The sequence below is a fragment of the Ursus maritimus genome, unplaced genomic scaffold (assembly GCF_017311325.1).
Source record: "Ursus maritimus isolate PB19 unplaced genomic scaffold, ASM1731132v1 scaffold_11, whole genome shotgun sequence".
Lineage (NCBI taxonomy): Eukaryota > Metazoa > Chordata > Mammalia > Carnivora > Ursidae > Ursus > Ursus maritimus.
The window spans coordinates 3623256-3643191 of record NW_024423453.1 but is presented as its reverse complement, the minus strand read 5'-3'; the positions used below and the strand labels follow the sequence as shown (position 1 = coordinate 3643191).

Genomic DNA, 19936 nt, shown 5'->3' with positions numbered 1-19936 from the left:
AAGAGTGACATGGGCTTTGGAGAGCTGTCAGCTGGGTCTCCAAAAGTATATGTTGATCTGCTTTTTGGCCCCCTTGTTTCCATAGTATGGAGCAAAATGTATTGTTCTCATCTCTGAAAGCACTAAGAATGAGGTTTGGACTATGCTGAGGATGTGTCAGAATCTGTGATATTCGCATCAAACCGTGTAATCTAGGATACGTGTTTTATTCCATGTCACCATTGAACTTGGGCCTCTTGGTTCTAAAGATAAACCTGGTGGTTCCTAGCTAAACCTGGTGGGAACATAGAGATGTGGACGGTTACAGTATGGTGCAGGCAGGCGATGAGGTAAAGGTCTGTGAGAGGGGCTGTGGAGGAATCACAGAGGAGGTGCTGCTTGAAATGAGTCCTGAGGAATCAGAGCACACCAGCGGGACGGGAGGGGAGTGCCATTTCGATAGAGGAGACAGTACAGTGTCTGCAGCAGCATGGAGATGTGAGGGAGTTTGGTCTTTTGGGGGAACCATAGGTGGTTTGTTATGACTGCGTGCAGGTTGAAGGTGAGGGGAGATGAAGCTACAGAGATTCAGAGGTCCGACAGTGAACCTTCACTGCTCAGAACTTTGCCCCAGGGGGACTGAGCGTGTTGAGATTGTACTAAGGAATGCCATCTCTGGGTTTGGATTTTATTTATTTATTTATTTTTTAAAGGAGATTTTTTTTTTTAAAGATTTTATTTATTTATTTATTTATATGACAGAGATAGAGACAGCCAGCGAGAGAGGGAACACAAGCAGGGGGAGTGGGAGAGGAAGAAGCAGGCTCATAGCAGAGGAGCCTGATGTGGGGCTCGATCCCACAACGCCGGGATCACGCCCTGAGCCGAAAGCAGACGCTTAACTGCTGTGCCACCCAGGCGCCCCATGGGTTTGGATTTTAATCAGGTTCCCTTTGAAGCCTGGAACAGGAGTGCCCTGGAGATAGGAGACTAGTGAGGAGGCTTTTGTAGTGAATTCAAGCAGCAGCAATGGAAATGGAAAAGATGGGGTGTATTTGAAGGTTCTTGAGCCCAGAACATCAGAAGGACGTGGTGCCTGGTTGATGGCTAAATTTGGGGTGAACATGAGGGATGGTGCTTTCTGAATAGAAGATGGAATGAATGTGGTAGAAAATACAGCATGGGAAGGGAGGAGATGACTATTTCATTCTAGGTGGGTTAGGTTTGAAATCCTAGTGGTGTATCTAAGTGGGTCATTGGAAAATTGGTTCTGGAGTTCGGGAAAGCGGTGTGGAATTGAGATAGATTTAGGAATCATTAACTTTGTTGATTGAAACCCAGGTGAAGTTGAGTATATACAAGCGTTGTATAGAATGAGAAGAGAGCCATGGATGGAACCTTGGAAACACCTCCATTTAAAAGGACAGTTGGAATCAATAAGTCACAACTTAATCATTCTGCTACATGCTGTGGTTGTAAAGCTAATGAAAAGATACCAATATATGAGAATAAGATATATAGTGGGTACTCTGAGAAACAAGAGGGAGCAAGGGCCCTTTGTCAGCCCGGGCACGCAGGGTGAGCTTCCTGGAGGAATTCGCCATGGAGCCACGCTGTAAGGAGCACATTGCTTTAGGCAGAAGAGAGGAATGAAGGGTTTCTGGCAAGGGGGATGGCTAAGGCATAAGGCCCAAACAGCCTGGTAGAGCGGGCAGGTATTAATTATTAATAGAATATCAAGTGCAAGACTGAGAATGGTGGGGCCAGGTATAGAACGCCTGATGTCTCCCACTAAGAAGTTTGGGTTTTACCCTGACACTGGTGGGGAATCTCTGAAAAGTTGGTGACATGGTTGAATTTTCATCTTCTGTCATCCAGGGGACAGTGTTAGACTATAGCTTTGAGTAGATCAAAGCTAGAAGCCAGCAGACTTTTACAAGGGTCGTAGCGATTGACCAGATGAGGAGTGCAGTTGAACTAGGGAGTAGGGAAGAAATGCTGAACTTGGGCTTCTTGGTTCTGAAGATAAACCTGATTGTTCCTAGCTAGTCTGGTGGGAACATAGAGATGTGAACAGTTACAGTGTGGTGCAGGCATTCGATGAGGTAAAGGTCTATGAGAAATAATATTTAGAGGCAAAATCTGAAGGACTTTGTCACAGAATGCACAGGGGTGGGAGTGTGGGGCAAAGGGAAGGAACCAGAACAACTCTTGGGATTCTGGGTGAGTAGTGGTGTCATCCTTGAGTTGGATCTAGGCGGTATTCCAGCTTGGGGGAAAAAGAGAATGGACTCAATTATGGACATGCTAAGTTTGAGGTGGCTGTGAGATCTCCAGGTAGGTACATTTAGGAAGAAGTTGGAAATGTGTTTAATTTCAGGAGAGAGGGCAGGGCTCAGGCTTAAGTGTTGGTGTATGTGTTCTAGTCGACATCGTGAAGGCCACTGAGAAAAGAGCTCCAGAACTTAAGGTGAGCAGTGGGCTCCTGATGGACTGTGGGCAACAGCAGTGTTGACGGGATGGGAAAGTAGGAAGAGCCCTGGGGAGCCTGCATCAGGAATGATCAGGGCTAACATTGTGGGCATACTCGGGTTAGTAGTGTGACATGCAGCAGAAAGTCCTGTCATTTCAAGGCTGAAGAGTACCCATGATTAAGGGATTTTGTGCAATTTGTTAGTTCATTTGTTTTTCATGGATGAGTGACTTGTACTTGTTTGTTGCCCGGGAAAAAGCTGGAGGAGAGGGCAGAGGCTGAAGATTTCGGATGGAGTGGGGATAATGGGTTGAGCAAGATCCTCTGGGGGGCCGGGGCTGTGGAATCTGAAGGCAGGAGTGGCAGGACCGAGTGAGGCAAAGGTAGCTGGGCAGATAGACACACTTACATGGCGGAGAGGAGATGGAGAGCATTTGTGCCTGGAGATTGTCTTTCTGAAATAGGAAAGACGAGAGTGTGACAGTGGAAGGAGGCGCGGTTTGTCGGGGGCCGTAAGAACTAAATGCTAAAAGGAGCCAGGTGGGGATAGAGTGGTGGGAGTTACAGGGGCTGGCTTTGGAAACATGGGCACTGCCTGTGCACGGAGTATGAGGGTGGGAAGATGAGTGGATCTCGAGGGGCTGCTTCGTTTTAGCTAAGGCCAGAAAGAAGAGGTTGGCTTAGAAAGGGAGCTGTACCAGAGGACAGAGCAGAGGAGGAGGGTGATTACCGGAGAGTTAGGGGTTTAGGGGCAGGGCAGAAAAGTCAAGTCTTGGGAATGCTCCGATGAGCAGCGGCCACAGGAGCTTGTGTTTGGCAAGTGGATAAACCATTCAGCGTTCTGAATGGACTTCTTGGCAAATGAAGTTGGTTTCAAGCCAGCTCAGGCTGAGGTTGAATGTGTTATGAGAGGGAGGCCCAATGACATCCGCGTTCGGGCTGGGCTTTGGCTTTGGTTCCTCATAAAATTTGGGGAAGTTTTTTTATGGGACATCTATTGTTTTCCTTCCTGGAACTCCCCAATATCTTGGATTTTTAGAATAGTATGCCCTTTAAAATTGTTACAAAAAATGGGTATATTAACCTAATAATTCCCTGGATTTAGTTTTTTTCAATTTATAGATATATAAGTATATATATATATATATATATATATGTACACATACATGTATATATATAAGTATATAGATATACAAGTATATATATATACACATACATGTATGTGTATATATACATATATATTTATATATATATATTAAGATTTTATTTATTTACTTAGAGCACAGCAAAGGAGAGCGGCAGAGACAGAGTGAGAAGCAGACTCCCCGTTGAGCAAGGAGCCCGACTTGGGGCTCCATCCCAGGACCCAGGACCATGACCCGAGCGCAAGGCAGATGCTTAACCGACAGAGCCAACCAGGCCCCTCAGTTTATATTTTAAAATATAAATTGTTTTGTCTAGTATTTATTTTCCACTGACTCAGCTGTATATCTTTTTTCTAAGGATCGCAACAATGCAAGGCAAATTCATGAGGGTGCAAGTTTACCTTTTTTTGAAGTGTTTGTTGATGCCCCTCTGCATGTTTGTGAACAGAGGGATGTCAAAGGACTCTACAAAAAAGCTCGGGCTGGAGAAATCAAAGGTAAGTACTGTTTTTATCCCAGTTTCTCTTTGTTTGCCTTTTCTTTTTTAAGATTTTATTTTTTAAGTAATCTCTGTACCCAGCGTGGGGCTTGAACTCAGTCCCGAAACCAAGAGCGGTGTGTTCTGCTGACTGAGAGCACCTTTGCTTGCGTATTTTAGCCTACCATATCTGAGACTGGTCATCTTTACAGAGAGATTGGGAGTATTCAAACAACTTGGAGCTCCTGGAGAAGAAAAATGGGTCCTACTACACCCTTGTGTGTCTGAGGCCTACTGGCGCTACCCGGCACGTGTATACTCAGTGGGTATTGTGGATCAGAGCGGAATCCTCAGAAGACAGTTTTAGAGGGTTGGGACCTCAGGGATTGCTGGAAATATACTTGATACAGTTAGGTACCTAGCATTAGACTGGGTATCAGTTTCTAGCTGCTGCCCCTCTGCTTTCTGTTCCAGTGAAAATGAAGGAAATTCCATAGCTAATGGGAAAAATGCCTGAAATACAAACATCTTGAGAGCAAAGACAGTGTCTTGTTCTTATTTATATCGTGGTGCTTGGAATGGTCCCTTATTTATTCTGTGTATAATTGTTGAACTTGGTTGAATTAATATATTGCTGATTCCATCAAAATAGAGGTACCTTGCTTTTTAGGTTTTATGGTTTGCTGCTAGAGCTTCAGCTGTGGTGATCATTTGGACATGAGAGACATTAAGAACCTGTCTGCTGTGGCCTTTGATACCAATCATATTTATCTTCTAGACATCCCTGGACATTAGTTCTGTTCTCTTGTTAAAAGAGGACATGCCAGCATTAAAAAAAAAAATCTAGGATCAGTTACTCAGTCAGCACTGTGTAGGGATCAGTAATTCATGCAGGGAACTTTGATGCCTTCCCAATAGGAAGTCTGATAGCCTGGGACGATCACAGGAGCCACCTGGGGGGCTCTGCAAATTCGAGATTTTTGTCACTCTGCTTCTGGCCCTGCATAGGAAAATGTGGGACAGGAAGGACAATACTTGTTATTCTGGTCTCTTCTGTATTTGGACCTGGGGGCACATTAGCAGTTGGGGCAAGTTCCACCTGCCTGGTGAAATCTGGTTCCTTAGGCCAGGCTGATATCCAGTTGTGCCTCCACGGGGACTCCGTTTCACCCATTAAGTCTGCACTTTCTTGACTCAGCAGGTTGCCTGACCTGAATAATTTACGACATTGGGAGGGCAACCAGGTTAGCTCTTTTTATCATCTGTATCCCCCTGTTTACTTCAATTTTGTGTAATAGAGATTTGGCGAAGAGAAGCAAAGTGGTGTGTCTGGGATCCCGACGTCTAAATATTATTTTCACTGTAGTTGGTTTTGTTGTTTTGCAAGGATGGATTGGTGAGGGAGGTAGATTTGTGTCTCTGGCTCTGGAGTAAGGTACTGTGAACAGGGGTGACGTCTTGAATGTTTTTCTATCATTGGAGCTAGCACAGTGTGAGGCCCAGAGCCTAGTACCTGACACACACATAGTACATGCTTGTTAGATGGATTGGAAGAGGGAGTGGAAATTGGATGGTCAACACACGTGGATCAGTGCTTGTTTCTGAGGTATCTATCTAGTGCTGGGACGCACAGATGAATAAGGCCGCATGCAGAATACCTTGAGTCATTTACAATTTGTATTCTCCGTTTGGGAGTGTGTTTGTAGTAGCTTAGTTTTCTCTGTGTTACTTGTTTATTTTCTTGAGTGTTTTTAAATTCCTCTGACTTCGGGCGCCTGGGTACCTCAGTTGGTTAAGCATCTGAATCTTGGTTTTGGCCCAGGTCACGATCTCAGGGTCCTGGGATTGAGCCCCACGGCGGGCTCCATGCTCAGTGGAGTTGGCTAGGGGATTCTTTCCCTCTGCCTCTGCCTTTACCCCTGCTTGTGTGCGTGCATGCACTAATTCTCTCTCAGATCTTAAAAAAAAAAAAGTCCTCCGAGTAGACGTTGATAAGATGTTCCTTAGGTTCATGTATATATGTGTGCCTGCGTACAAACATTACGTTTGCCGTGGTGTTAGAGTTTCTGACTGTAGAGTTGTTTGTTTTAAAAAATGGTTTACTCACGGTCAGAATAGTGCTTGAAAGTTCCCTGTCAGTGCTGTTTCGGAGCTGTGGTGGTACACGTTTGAGGACAGAAGAGATTGCATACGTTCAGCGGACCTCAGGGTTTTATAGGCCTTTATGTGACATTTACTAAACTGTAAGTGTATCCCCATCAGCCATTCTAATGTTACATTATTTTCATGATTACTACTCTAGTAGTTATTATCTACTTAAATATAAATGCTGTTCTTAAGTGTACATTTATTATAATCACTTACAGGATAAATTAGCTAGGAAGGGAATTCCTGGACTTTTAAAATGCTAAGCCAGGTCTTCTAGCACAGTGGTTTTCAAGCTTTCCTGCATGTTAGCATTACCTGGGGGAACTTTTAAAAATCCAATGCCAAAGCTGTACCAGTGAAATCAGAATCTCATGGGGGTGGGGCCTCGCGATTCCACTGTGTGCATTTGAGAATTAGAGCTTAAGAACTAGTATTTCTAGGGGCCCCTGGGTGGCTCAGTAGGTTAAGTGTCCAACTCTTGATTTTGGCTCAGGTCATGATCTCAGGGTTGTGCGATCAAGCCTTGCACTGGGCTCCGCACTGGACGTGGAGACTGCTTCTCTCTCTCTCCCCACCTCAGCCCCTTCCCCCCAGACACACACTGTCTCTAAAAACAAACAAAACAAAACAAAAACAAACAAAACTAATGTTTTGACTAGAATTATTTCCCCCCAGCTATTTTACATGTGACTCTGTTAGGAATATTGGTAATGCAGACATCTCCTTGGATTCAGGACTTTATATGATACTTAGAAATATGAAATAGAAAAAAATAAGTGGGCTGTAGACTTGTAGTATATATTTAAGAACTCTGGTGGTGACTGTTCCTCATAATAAGTTATGTTTAATCAGTGTTTAAATTAGTGTTTACCATTCTACCCCAAGGTTGATCTAAGCACTCCAAGACAGACAGGCCTTAAGTGACTTATGTATGAGATGATACCAAGGGTGTGAAATAGGAACAGCATATGTTTAGCTCAGCTAGCCCAGTCTTAGAAACATCATGTATTCTTTCTGTTCCTGGCAATTCCTTGGTAACACATATTTAAAGGGAAAATCTAAATGGGGGTTAATATCTAAACTAATTATGTTTGGTTGTGGAGTGTATTTTGTGATATAACAGGATTACTGCCCTTATTCATGTTTTGCTAAAGCTAGTAGTAGTTAATTTGTCTTGCTGAACACTTAATCCTGGTGGCAGAAGAAGCCTGCAGGGATGCAATTTGGCTATAAATAATTCCTGTGAATATAATGGACAGGTAGACTTTGGTGTTAGTTTTCGCATCAAGAGGAAGAAAACCTTGTTGAGTTTGGCTCATGCCAGGGGTTAAGTACTGCATCCTGTATTCCCCTGGGGAAATTGAGATACTCTGGATCCCTTGGTATTCATTCCTATTTCCTTTAGGCATTTACAAAAAAAAGAAAGGATGACAGATGAAGAAGAGTCATCATTTGGAAGGTCCATATTTGCGAGTTTTTCTACCCACTAAAGTTTTTTAACCCCCACATCAGTACTCACTTGGCAGTCACTTGTGGACACATGCAGAGTGGCACAAGTTTTAGCCACCCCAAGTATGTGTTCCCAGCAGAGGTTGAACAGAGTGACAGCTGGCCTTCATGTTTCGGCTTTCATACCACAAAGAAGGGTCAAAAAATTTTGTGGTGACTGAGGCTTACAGGAACCTAACCCCATGTTTCCCTGGGGAGCCCGTGATTCAGGATCCACTAGTTCGGTGTTTGTGCAATGTTACTGAACTGCGAATGAGACTCGACTGTACGTGTTTAAAGGAGAAACGAATAGTTTAATCAGAAATCTTCCCCCAAGAACGAAGTTTCAGTATGTCCCCCTGTAACTCAGAAGGGGCGGCATCAGTACGAACTTCGACGTAGCAGAGACTTGCACTGAAGAAGTGAGCCCGTTTTAACTCGCACCCCCCCGTCATCTGATACCTTTTGTAGGTTTCACTGGAATCGATTCTGAGTATGAGAAGCCAGAGGCTCCTGAGCTGGTGCTGAAGACAGACTCCTGTGATGTGAACGACTGTGTGCAGCAGGTGGTGGAGCTCCTGCAGGAACGGGTAGGAGAAGGTCAAAGAGGGAGTCCTCAGGATGAGTGTGTTTGTCTTGTACTCCCACCTGCCCAAAGGACAGGTGGTGGTGGTCCGCATACCGTTGGTGTTGCAGAGTCAGTACGGTGCCGACCGTTCTCAGAGTGCGTATGTCCCTGTGTTAGGTGGTGTGGGGGCACCAGTGTATACAACACAGGAAATATCCTCGTCAGCGTCAGCCACAGGCGGCTCGAGAGCCAGATGCTCTTTTATTTATTCTGCTGGTAATTTTACCACACACATACCTAATACACACAGCCGTGATCGTTCAGCTTTACAGTTTGACATTATTGTATTTTTTTAAGTTGAGGTACATAATGTAGCTAATGTTTCCGAGACTTTTAGGTAGTGCCCGGGTTTTCCTTGTGCAACACGATGATAAGGGTGGTGGTTTTAGGAGGGGAAAGGTTCCAGGACATAAAGATCTTTCTCTGGTTCCTGAGCATATGGCAGTATAAAGAGGCTGGCTGGTTTCCCGAGCACTCAGGCCCTCCAGGAGGTCCATGGTTCTCTCAGACGGTAGTCCAGTGTCAGTTTTTAGAAATTCTTTTTCTGTTTTTCCTGCTTCTATCTTCACACTTCCCCAGTCCCAGTGGAGGGTCACACGGTTTACCTAGTTGGGGAGGATCTGGCCTTTGTGTGGGTATCAGTAGTACTTCCTTCCCTGGTCAGGATGTCCTTACCTTCGCCGCCTAGTGCTGTGCAGGGACCCTGTCATAGTGGCACACAGACAGTGATATGTCATTGCACCCCATTCTGTCCTGTGGCCGATGGCATCTGCACCCCCTCTTGATTTTTAAAATCGATTACCATAAACCTCTTTCATCTAGTATCTCTTACTGGATAGATTAGACATACAACTTAAAAAAATGACCTATGTCTGAATATATTAAAAATGTTTAGCCTTAGAATTTTTTTTCATATTGTTAAATATCTGCCAGATAATTAACCTGGGACTCACCTTCTTTGTGTATCTCCCTTATCTAAACATCGTAGCCGAATAACTGAAGTGATGCGTAATGGCACTGCTCTGACGTGTTTCTCTGGACGTACTGCCGTAGTGACTGTTGAGTTTCCTGTTAAGCAGCTTCTGGACTCTGGAGCTTCTTGAGACTTGCTGCGGTGTCCCTGGCTTCCCTCTCTTCATTATCTGTTCTTTCACCGTCAGTAATCAGATGTCTGCTGTCATTCGTCACAGTCCTAGGCACTGGCAGTACAAAGATTAACCAGCCATGTCTCTGTCCTTAAGGGCTTCACATTGTAGGTGATGGAAATGGGAATAAGAGCATACAGCTGCTAGGTGTGTTAGAAGCACGGTTTCAGCATGTGCATAGCACTCTGGGATGCACGGAGGAGTGAGCTTAGAAAGGTTTTATATCAGATCTTTCTCATCCATTTGCTCATTTTATTTATTTTTTTTTAGATTTTATTTATTTATTTGAGAGAGAGAGAGAGCGCATGAGTGTGAGTGCGGAGAGGCACAGAGGGAAAGGGATGGGCAGGAAAGGGACAGGCAGATTCTGAGCACAGAGCCCGATGCAGGGCCCGGTCTCATGACCCTGGATCGTGACACGAGCTGAAATCAGGAGTTGGATGCCCAACCGACTGAGCCATGCAGGCGCCCCTGCTAATTTTTAAAAGACATTTTTGCTGGGCATAGTATTCTGGGTTGACAGGTGTTTTTTTTTTTTTTTCCTTTTAATACTTTAAAGATGGTGCTCTGTGGTCCTCTGGTTTGCAATGCTTCTGATGAGAAGTCTGATGTAGTTCTTTTCTTGGTTCCTCTCCTTGTAATGTTTCTTTTTATTTCTGCCTCAATTCAAGATTTTCTCTTAATTCCTTAGTTTTTAGTGATTTTAGTATGTGGTATCTAGGTCTTTCAGTGTTTTTAGTTTTTTCTTTCAGTTTAGGGTTCTTTGGCTTTCTTGTTCTTTTATTAGTTTTTGAAAACTTTTGGCCATTATCTCTTCAAATATTTCCTTTGCCCTATTCTTTCTCCTCCTGGGATTCTAGTTAGACATATGTTAGACAATGCAGTACTATCCCATGCTTTTGGATGCTCTGTTCTTTCACTCCTTTTTTTCCTGAAAGATTTATTTGTTCACCCTAGGGAGAGAGAGAGAGAGAGAGAGAGAGAGAGAGAGAGAGATGGGGGGAGGGAGGGGGGTGGGGACAGAAGGAGAGGGAAAGAGAAACCCAAGTGGACTCTGTGCTGAGCGTGGAGTCTGATGTGGGGTTGGATCTTGTGACCCTGAGATCAGACCTGAGCCAAAACGAAGGGTTGGATGCTCAACCACCTGCTCCACCCAGGCACCCTTCTTTCACTCTTTTTATGTTAATTTTTTAGTTTTAATGATTTCTACTCATTTTCAAGTTGAGTCATTGATCATCGTTTGGCTCTTTTTTTTTTTTTTAATATAGTGTACATCTCTCGATTGAAATTCTCTATTCACACGTGTTGTCCACTTTTGCACTAGATCCTTTAATTGTAACAGTAATTTATAGAGTCCTACCTGATAGTTCCATTCCACTGGGTCATTTCTGGATCATGCTATATCTCTTATTGCTGGCTTTTCTTGTTCTTTTTGGTGTATTGTAATTTTTGATTGAATGCTAGACGTTGTGTGCGGAGGCATATAGAGACTGAGGTAGGTAGTATCTATCCTGTGGGCATTTATATTCTTTTTCTGTCACTGTTGGTGTAGTGTGTTGAGTTAATTTAGCCGGTAGCTCAGCTGGATTTGGGTTTCCTTATTCTGTAGTTACTCTTAATGCACCATCAGCTTCAAATTCCTCCAGCGGTAGGCTGCCCTACCTAATGCCTAGTGTGGCATCTGGCCTTCTAGAGGGTTTTTCTTAGTGTTTCTGCTCCACTCTGAGCTTTCAACATTCCCAGGATGCCTGCACCTCAGGAGGAGTCTCTGTATATGTCACTCCTTTCTCAGTGGAAAGACAGTCATACTGTTGCTCAGGACTTGGTGCTAGGCTCATGATGGGGAGGCGGGGGGAGCAGTGGTGGTTCTCGATTGTGCTGATCCAGCCCCACTTTTAGGCAGGACCTGTGCTCTGGGGTCTTAGAGTGGGTCTTTGTCAGTGTCCTTTCCTCTCCCTGCATGGTAGCCAGCCTCTGCTTTGAACCTGGGAGGTCTTAGTCACATGCTTCAGCAGATTTCTGGTTTGTATCAGTTCAGGATATCCTGGGCCCAGAGAGTTTCCTCCACGTCCATTCAGCAGACCATTTTTACATCTACTCCTCTGCCAGAAACAGTGGACCCTGGGAGGGTTTCCTGCCCTTCACCATCAGCTGAAGGCCTTTGTGTTGTATGAGACAGTGATCCAGGGAGTGGGCAGAGTTTTGTGTCTGTGTGCCACCGAGGGAAGCTCTCTGGTTGCAAGACCTGCTCCTGATCTGAGCACGCTCGTAGACCTGCTTGTGAATGAGTGTAGAAGTCCTGGTGTTTCAGATTCCCAGGTGTGCGAACCTGTCACACTTGTCCTCACTCAGCCTTGAAGAGCGCTAAAAACATTTCGCTGTTTTTTCTTCTCTGCTTTTATTGCAGCCATCTCTTCCTCCCCCTGTGCTCCTAAAGGGCATGTTCATGGGTCTTGTCTTTCCTTGTTGGGACTTGTCACTCTGGAAGCGATTCTTGGTACTGCGTTAGGACCTCAGCTTTGTGATGGGCTCAGGAATGTTTATGATTTCATAGATTAGGGGGCCTTTCCTCTTGTTAGGTAATGTTCTGTTTTGGAATCTCTGTTTAATTTTCAGCAGACTGCCAATTCTCGCTCTGCTTTTACTCTTCTGGGGTTGTCTGTGTTTCTAGTATTTTTTCTTTTTAGTTGGGTTGTAATTTTGTTTGCATTTTTTGGGCTTTGAGCCTTTTTTTTTTTTTTAAAGTGGAGATTTGTCTTATCAATGTTAGGAAGTTATACGGAGTTTTATTTTCTGTTAGTTTGGGTATCTAGTTTTCATATCCAATTAGTGATTTTTTAAGTGTTTATAGAACCTCGGGAAAATACACATCGATAATGTTGTATATCGTGTAGGGGGCTCAGGAATCTCTGAAGCCATTTTAGGGACTACAGATAATTCCAGGTGCTCAGACCCTTATGTGGGTTATTGAATATAACATGCGGTGGGTGCTGCAGGGGTCTCCCTCCTTTACATCTTCCCTTTCATTCCTAACCACTTCTTTGGGGCCCGATATAGAATAGTATCCTTTGGGTTTGACACTTCACCTACATAGAGGCTTTTTTTTTTTTTTTTTGTAGTGAGCAGATGATTTTGCTGTTTTGTTTTTAGAAAACCGTATTTTGAGAAAATTTTGCAACTCTTCTGTAAGTCTAAAAATAGTACAGAGAGTTACTGTATATCCTTCACCAGGCTTCCTCTTACTTTAGTATCTTCCATGACAGTAGAACATTTCTCAGAACTAAGAAGTGAACCCCAGTAAGATACTGTAAACTAAAGCACACATTCATGTGACTTTCACAAGTTTTTCTACCAAAGTGCTGTCCTGTACTAGGATTTGACCCAGGGTCCCACACTGAATTTAGTCAGAAATTGGGTTTTAACCATGATTCTGTGAAATGAAAATACAGACTTCACAAAGCATCTGTCATGCCTGGGATTTTGCAATTTCCCCGACCCCCCGTGCTTCAAACTTGAGGGCAAACTGTTCCTGTATGATTTTAGGCTCATACTCCCTGATATTCCCTTAACTGGTTATCCCACTTCCAGTTCGATACGCCTTTTATTCCATCCTGTATTGTTCAAAGAATCCTCTTTCTCAAGTGTAGTCTAGTTGTTTTGTTTTGTTTTTTTACTCGAAAGAATTTACTGATTTTCCCATGGTTTATAGAATTAAGGTGATTTGTGTTCAAGGTGCTCCATAGTTTCGCTCTAGGCTGCATGTTTTCATATTATCGTCCTTAATTTATTCTGCCACTTGATTGATTGATTGATACTGTTGCTTGCCTTAGTCTCTGTGACTTTAATTAAAGTCTTGTTTCTAATGTTCGCCCCTAATTAATGATTATACTAATTGCTTTTTTATATGAATGTTACTCTATATTATGCCTGCTAGACAGTCTGATAATTGGACAGTTTCCTTCAAGGTTTGAAAAAGAGGGATAGATTAAAAAAAAAGTAACATTTACTGAGCACTTACTATAAGGATCATATATGTGGGGCTTTGTGTCTTTTAAAATATTTGTTTTGATAGAATCTGAGGGCAAGTGGCTTTCTCCTAGTTTAGCTTCTTCTTTTTTATTTTTTTTTAAAGATTTTATTTATTTATTTGACAGAGATAGAGACAGCCAGCGAGAGAGGGAACACAAGCAGGGGGAGTGGGAGAGGAAGAAGCAGGCTCCTAGTGGAGAAGCCTGATGTGGGGCTCGATCCCGGGACTCTGGGATCATACCCTGAGCTGAAGGCAGACGCTTAACTGCTGTGCCACCCAGGTGCCCCCCCCCCCCANGCTTCTAACCACTTCTCACTCTAATCACTGTGACAGCTTTCAGGTGGTCTTTGTGCTGAGTACTTTATATATGTTTTCTAATTTTATCCACAGAGTAAACCTCTGAAGTATTTCAGAGATATTAAGTAACTTGCTCATGGACATCTTGGATTCTATACCTAGGATTGCAGGTGTATGATTTCCTAGGATTCATTTCCATATGCCTCTGGCTTTTACTTTCTTTTCTTTTTTTTTTTTTTTTTTTTAAGATTTTATTCATTTATTTGACAGAGACACAGCCAGCGAGAGAGGGAACACAAGCAGGGGGAGTGGGAGAGGAAGAAGCAGGCTCCTACTGGAGAAGCCTGTTGTGGGACTCGATCCCGGGACTCTGGGATCATACCCTGAGCTGAAGGCAGACGCTTAACGACTGTGCTACCCAGGCGTCCCTCTGGCTTTTACTTTCAACAGTGTTCTCATTATACCTAAAATGCAGTGTAATTAAATCTACAACCAGAAAGGTGTTCCTGGTTACATTAGTTTAAGATGGAGAAATTTTCTTTTGAAAAATTATTTATTTTTATTGTGAAGCTTGATGGTGACAGAAGAAATGCAAATGGCTCCTTAATGCAATTGCCTTTTTTTTTTTGAGAGAGAGAGAAGGGGCAGAGGGAGAGGGAGAGAGAGAATTTCAAGCAGACTCCATGCTCAGAGTGAGGCCTGACATGGGGCTTGATCTCAAGACCCTGAGATCATGACCTGAGCCGAAATCAAGAGTCAGATGCTTACCCAACTGAGCCACCCAGGTGCCCCTTTTCTTTTCTTTCTTTTTCCCTCCCACCTTCCCTCCCTCCTTTCCTTTTTTTTAGCGAGAGGGGGGGCAGAGTGTAATCGCTTTCTTTTGGCACCATCCTCCTTTGGGGAAAAGGTGGGACCTCACTTCCCATTGAAAGTATGTATTTCTGTGTTTTACTTGGTTACTTCCATTAGCTAATTTAACAAATACTTCGTGCCTTACATGCTAGGTACTGTTGTAAAACACTGGGGATGTGGCAGTGAATTAAACAGTAAAAATTCCTGCCTCATGGACTTTAATTTTTGGTCCTCATCACCATTATTTATAGTTGTAGACTAGAGTGACAGTATAAATTCATTCAGTTTTTTCTTTTATAGCATGATACAGAATTTTAGAACGCAGTTGAAGGAAGACGTACATACACACACATACATGACTGTTTTTGTTCTGGCATTTATTCTCCTTTGATTGTTTTCCTCACAGAGTAATCTCACGTGAGCGCTAGGCACGTAGGTAAGCTGGTGGACAGACCCGACATTCAGCTCGGAGTTGACGGTTAGTTGGTGATACAAGGAGTCTCTGCCTGCCGTACCCTGATCGCAAGGGAACTTAGTGCAGTGTGCACCTTCCAAAGCACCCTGTCCTCGGTGACGCGGGATGGCGCATACCGCGCAACCTCATTGTCATCACAGAGGCATTTGTGAGATTTCGCCGAGGTGGGTTATGGGAGCTCACAGAGTCGAGCTAATCTCACAAAGCCAGTTGGGGAGGTGAAGGGGCTGACGATGTCGAGTGCCGGGGTGAAAGTGAGGGGTGAGGATACGAAGATTAGAGGTCCTGCACTAACCAGCATTACGTGTGGGACTATGATTGAGTACGCTAGAGGGCAGCGTCACAGACAGAGCTGGAAACCAGCAAGAACTCCCCACGGAGGCAAGGCCTTTACATTCAGTAACATTCATACATTTCATGTGTTAAAACTCGGAGACGTAGTTATAATTATCCTCCGTTTACTGATGGAGGCGATTCAGAGGGTAAAGTGGTCTGTCCCAGGACAGCGCTGTGGGGGGTAGAGTGGGATTTGAGCACAGAGTGATGGGTGCTGCAGCCCGCTCTCTTCTACACTGCCGTTCCTTATAGTGGGTTCTTTCCATTTCTAGTTGGTTTGGGAACCTCAGTCTTTTCTGTGCCTGTCTTGCGTGTTCCTTGACCATTTTTTTTTCCGAAGTGTAGTTGTGATTGAGAACTTGAGAGTATTGGGTCTTAGAAGGAGTTGATATTTTTCGAACACTTTCAAAGTACTTCAGAGCAGCTCAGGGGTAGCACTGCCTAGATGGGAAGGAGTGTTGACCTGTAAAGAAGTAAACTGCCGGCGCCTGTCTGCCAGGTAGTGTGAAATGCTTGTTCTGTGTAGTGTGAAGTAGGAGGGGATTGCCGGTTACCTGATTTACCTTGCAAAGCTGGGGCGCATCGTGCCAGAGGGGTTAATGTACTGAGGTCCTGAAACCTACATCTCAATGGTAAGCGAGTGCCTTGGGTTACTAAGCCATATAAAACAAAATCTTGGGGCGCCTGGGTGGCACAGCGGTTAAGCGTCTGCCTTCAGCTCAGGGCGTGATCCCGGGGTTACAGGATCGAGCCCCACATCAGGCTCCTCCGCTAGGAGCCTGCTTCTTCCTCTCCCACTCCCCCTGCTTGTGTTCCCTCTCTCGCTGGCTGTCTCTGTCTCCGTCGAATAAATAAAATCTTTTAAAAAAAAAATCTTATTTTAAGTACATTTTATTTCCTCTTCGGGCTCCATTTGTTAGACTTCTGAGGGTTTTTTGTTTTTTGTTTTTCCCCTCCAACAGATTGTGTGATTCTCTGACACTAACTGGGTGTTCAACAGTTCGATTCCGTGCTGACACCAGGTGTCCACAGTTAGCTCGGCCACTGCAGGCTAAGGGCTCAGTCTCACCAGAGTGTCCCTACTTCAGATGTCAGCTGTAAATAGGGTGCCCAGAGAGCTGCACACATTCAGGGGTGACCCAGGCCCCTCACACCCTGGTTCAGTAATTTGACGAAAGCACTTTACTTACCATTATCAGTTTATTGTAAAGGCTACAACCCAGGAACAGCCAAGTAGATGAGGCACATAGGACTAGGTATGGGGTGGGTAGAGCCGTGGTGCTTCTTTGCTCTCTGTGGGCACTGTCTCCAACTCAGACGAGCTCTGAACTTTCCTTTAGGGGGTTTTATGGAGGTTCCGTCACAGAGGCATGATTAAGTCTTTGGCCATTGGGGACTGAACTCAGTTTCCAGCTTCTACCCCAGCCCGGAGTTCTGGGGATGGAGTCGAAGGTTCTAGCCTTCTCGTCTAAGTATGGCGTGGTCTCTTGAGGAGCCCCTTAGCCTGAAGTTATCACATTATCACACCAAACACACTCTTAACCACTCAGGAGATTCCAAGAGTTTTAAGAGGTTTGTGCCAGGATCCAGAGACAAAGACTAAATATATATTTCCCATTGTAATATGTGGGAAACTTTTTATTGGAGCAGAGAGGGTAGCTTGGTTTGGGGCTTTCTAGAGAACACAGATGTTTGAGAAGTGCTGTGTCCATGATAGCCAAGGAATTTTTCTATCTGATGCTTGGTATTGCTTTGGAGAGTCTCTCCTGAAATGAATTCTACCAGGTATTTTATCTTTAATGGTCCTGGTTTCACTGTCCAAGAAAAATATGTTCTTAATGTTCTGTGCAGTGGGTATTTTAGGATGATGGGTATTTTGGTTAGTGTAATGTTACGTATCTTCAGTCACTTCTGCATTGTCTTACTTTCCTTTCGACCTGGCCTGTGTAATATAATTGGGATGAGGACGTGTGTTTGTTTATGTAAGTACGTAATTTCTCAGTGTTTGGTCAGAGCGTGTTCATTTTCTTAACGTGCTTCAGTTGGCATATTTTCATAATTTTATTCAGAAAATAGAAGTCACTGAAACGTATTGAGGATTTTTCCCGGAGCCCTTGGATGGTCACTAGATGGCCTGCTGGTACTGCATTTTAACTCGGTGCGTTCCGACATAAGGGCGTAGCCTTCCTGCTGCTGCTTTTAATCTAAAGTGATATTTTAAATACTGTTTTTAAATCTACTAGGAACTCGAGATTTACTAGTGCTATAAATTATTTAAAGGTTTGTCTTTTTATGAAATGGTGGTTTAGTGCTCTAAATGGGTTTTATACTGCACATAAAAACCTGACTTCGCAGCTCAGTTTTAAAGTGTTGCCAGAATGTCGTTTGGTGTTCATACTTTGGGTGCATGTAGTTTAGATAATAGAAACTTAATAGTTACATATAATATGAATGAGCTCTAGCCTTCAAATCTGGTGAGCAGATTTGGCTCAAGAAAAAAGTGCAGAAAATACTTAAAGGCAAAACTTAGACCATGGAATCATCGTGTTTATTAACATGTCCACAGTTCTTGAGGAAGATTTGAAAGGGAAGACAAGACCACTACTATTTTCAGGTAGTGAATGTTCTGTCTGCTGGTTTCCAGATAAAAACAGACAATTGCCCTTTTGAACAAAGCTTACAGATAGAGTATATATTAACTCTTAGATTGTGTTCGGTCAGTCAAGCAAAAAAAAAGTTTTGAGTGCCCACGTAACATTTTAGATTAATATTTACACATTCATAATATTTAAATATTTCTAGACCTACGTGATTAATGGTAGCATGTGAGTTGTTTACTGACCCCCAACTCCGGAGCCCCCCTGTATTCCCTTTACCCATAAATGCTGGGTGACTGTGGTGCTCTCAGGATTGGTGGTGAGGGGTTTAGGTATATAAACACTTGCTCCAGGCCTGGCTTGTGGTCTATTTTTGTTTTAAAGGCAATTCTGTGAAATAAAATGTTTTATATGTACAAGTTGAAGAGGAACATATTGTTTTCAAATAGATGACTGTGTTTCTGGAAATCTTAATGAATCCCAAATAAAATGGACCCCTCATGTGGCCGGGACTTCACATTATGTTGTCCAGATATCTTGTCTCTCTTTGAGGTGGTTTTGCTCCTTTTAGATGTTTAATAGTGGTTTTGGGAACTGAAAAGATTTGTCAGTAGAATGTGCTAGAAACTGTCTCCTTTTTGTATTCCTGGTAGAGAGTTCTCTCTACACTTAGAATCTATATAGAACTTGCTTCCTTTGACCAAACGTTTCATGTGTCTCTTGATTCATGCTGTTACGTTTGTGCTAATTCAAAAAACATTCACTTGATGTATTTTTTTTTTTTAGAAGAGAAAAACAGTAGCAACCTCTTGAACTTTAGTCTTAACTTTAGTTAGGCATCAAAAAAATTTTGTATTTAAGTTGTGAGGCTAAAAATCACTTAAAAATATTTCTAGATGTGAATTTTGCAAAGAGAACAATTGTGTGTAATGCTTATAATGAAAAATTATTTTGACTCAAAAATATTCCCCCTTTCTTGAAAGGAAAGTGATTATATTATAGCCTTTATGTTCATGCATATAAAGCAGCACATTAACTAAAAATGTGTTCATCCCAAATGGGTTCATGGCTTATATGAGTGAACAGAATATTAGAAAAATAATTTGGTTGAGCTCATAGTATAGATACTACTCTTTCATGTTGAAACTGGTTCTCTTGGAGACAGATTTGCTCACAAATTATTTGTGTATTTGTTTTCTTAACTTAGGATATGGTTGGAAGGAAGAGATGATGTATAGAAACATTTGTTAGTTCTCCTTTGTTTGAATGTCTCTTCAGAGGGAGTAGGTTGACATACCCGGCTGTACCCTCCAGTGTGGTTCTGGAGAGGGGTGATTCCAGGGTAGAGACCTGGAGCACAGCCACGTACCTGCAGCATCACAGTGGGCCGTGGTCACTGCTGCTGTTGGTCAGTATTTGTGATACCGGCTTAGGAAACCAGTTAAAAATGCCCTGTTGCAGCCAGCAAAGATCAAAAGATTAGTCTGTCCAGCGCTCTCCTCTGGCCCTCCAAAACTGGTGACAGTGATCAGCAGTACATGTAGTGGAAGAGGAGAATAGCCAAGCCCTGCAACGTTAAAAAGATCTCCTATCCTTACAATAATGTAGGTCCCAGAAATGGCAGAGAAAACTTTACGTAGAATCGTTCGTGTCCGTGGGATTCTTCTCTTCCCTGGAGTCCCTCTGGCATTTATTGCCAGACTGTGGATTCTGGATCTTGAAGTTCTAAGGGGTCCAATGTGCTGGAAATGGAGGTTTTCAGTTTATTCACAATGATGCAGTTGGGAAAAGGTGTTTGAAAATCGGCCACTTACCCTTCTTAGAAATGTTTAGGCCTCATTGAAATGCTGAGTATCTTTGCTTTT

General features: G+C 43.3%; 1 protein-coding gene across 4 annotated transcripts in view; it reads left to right on the top strand.

Moving 5' to 3' along the window:
- The window catches only part of PAPSS1 (3'-phosphoadenosine 5'-phosphosulfate synthase 1), a 225085-nt gene that overhangs the window by 19495 nt on the left and 185654 nt on the right, over positions 1–19936 (top strand). For all 4 annotated transcript variants that reach the window (XM_040626210.1, XM_008689403.2, XM_008689405.2 and 1 more), the window contains 2 exons: positions 3956–4094; positions 8183–8301. In XM_040626210.1, coding sequence (XP_040482144.1) covers positions 3956–4094; positions 8183–8301 — 258 coding nt within the window. The remainder of the gene's footprint in view (positions 1–3955; positions 4095–8182; positions 8302–19936) is intronic.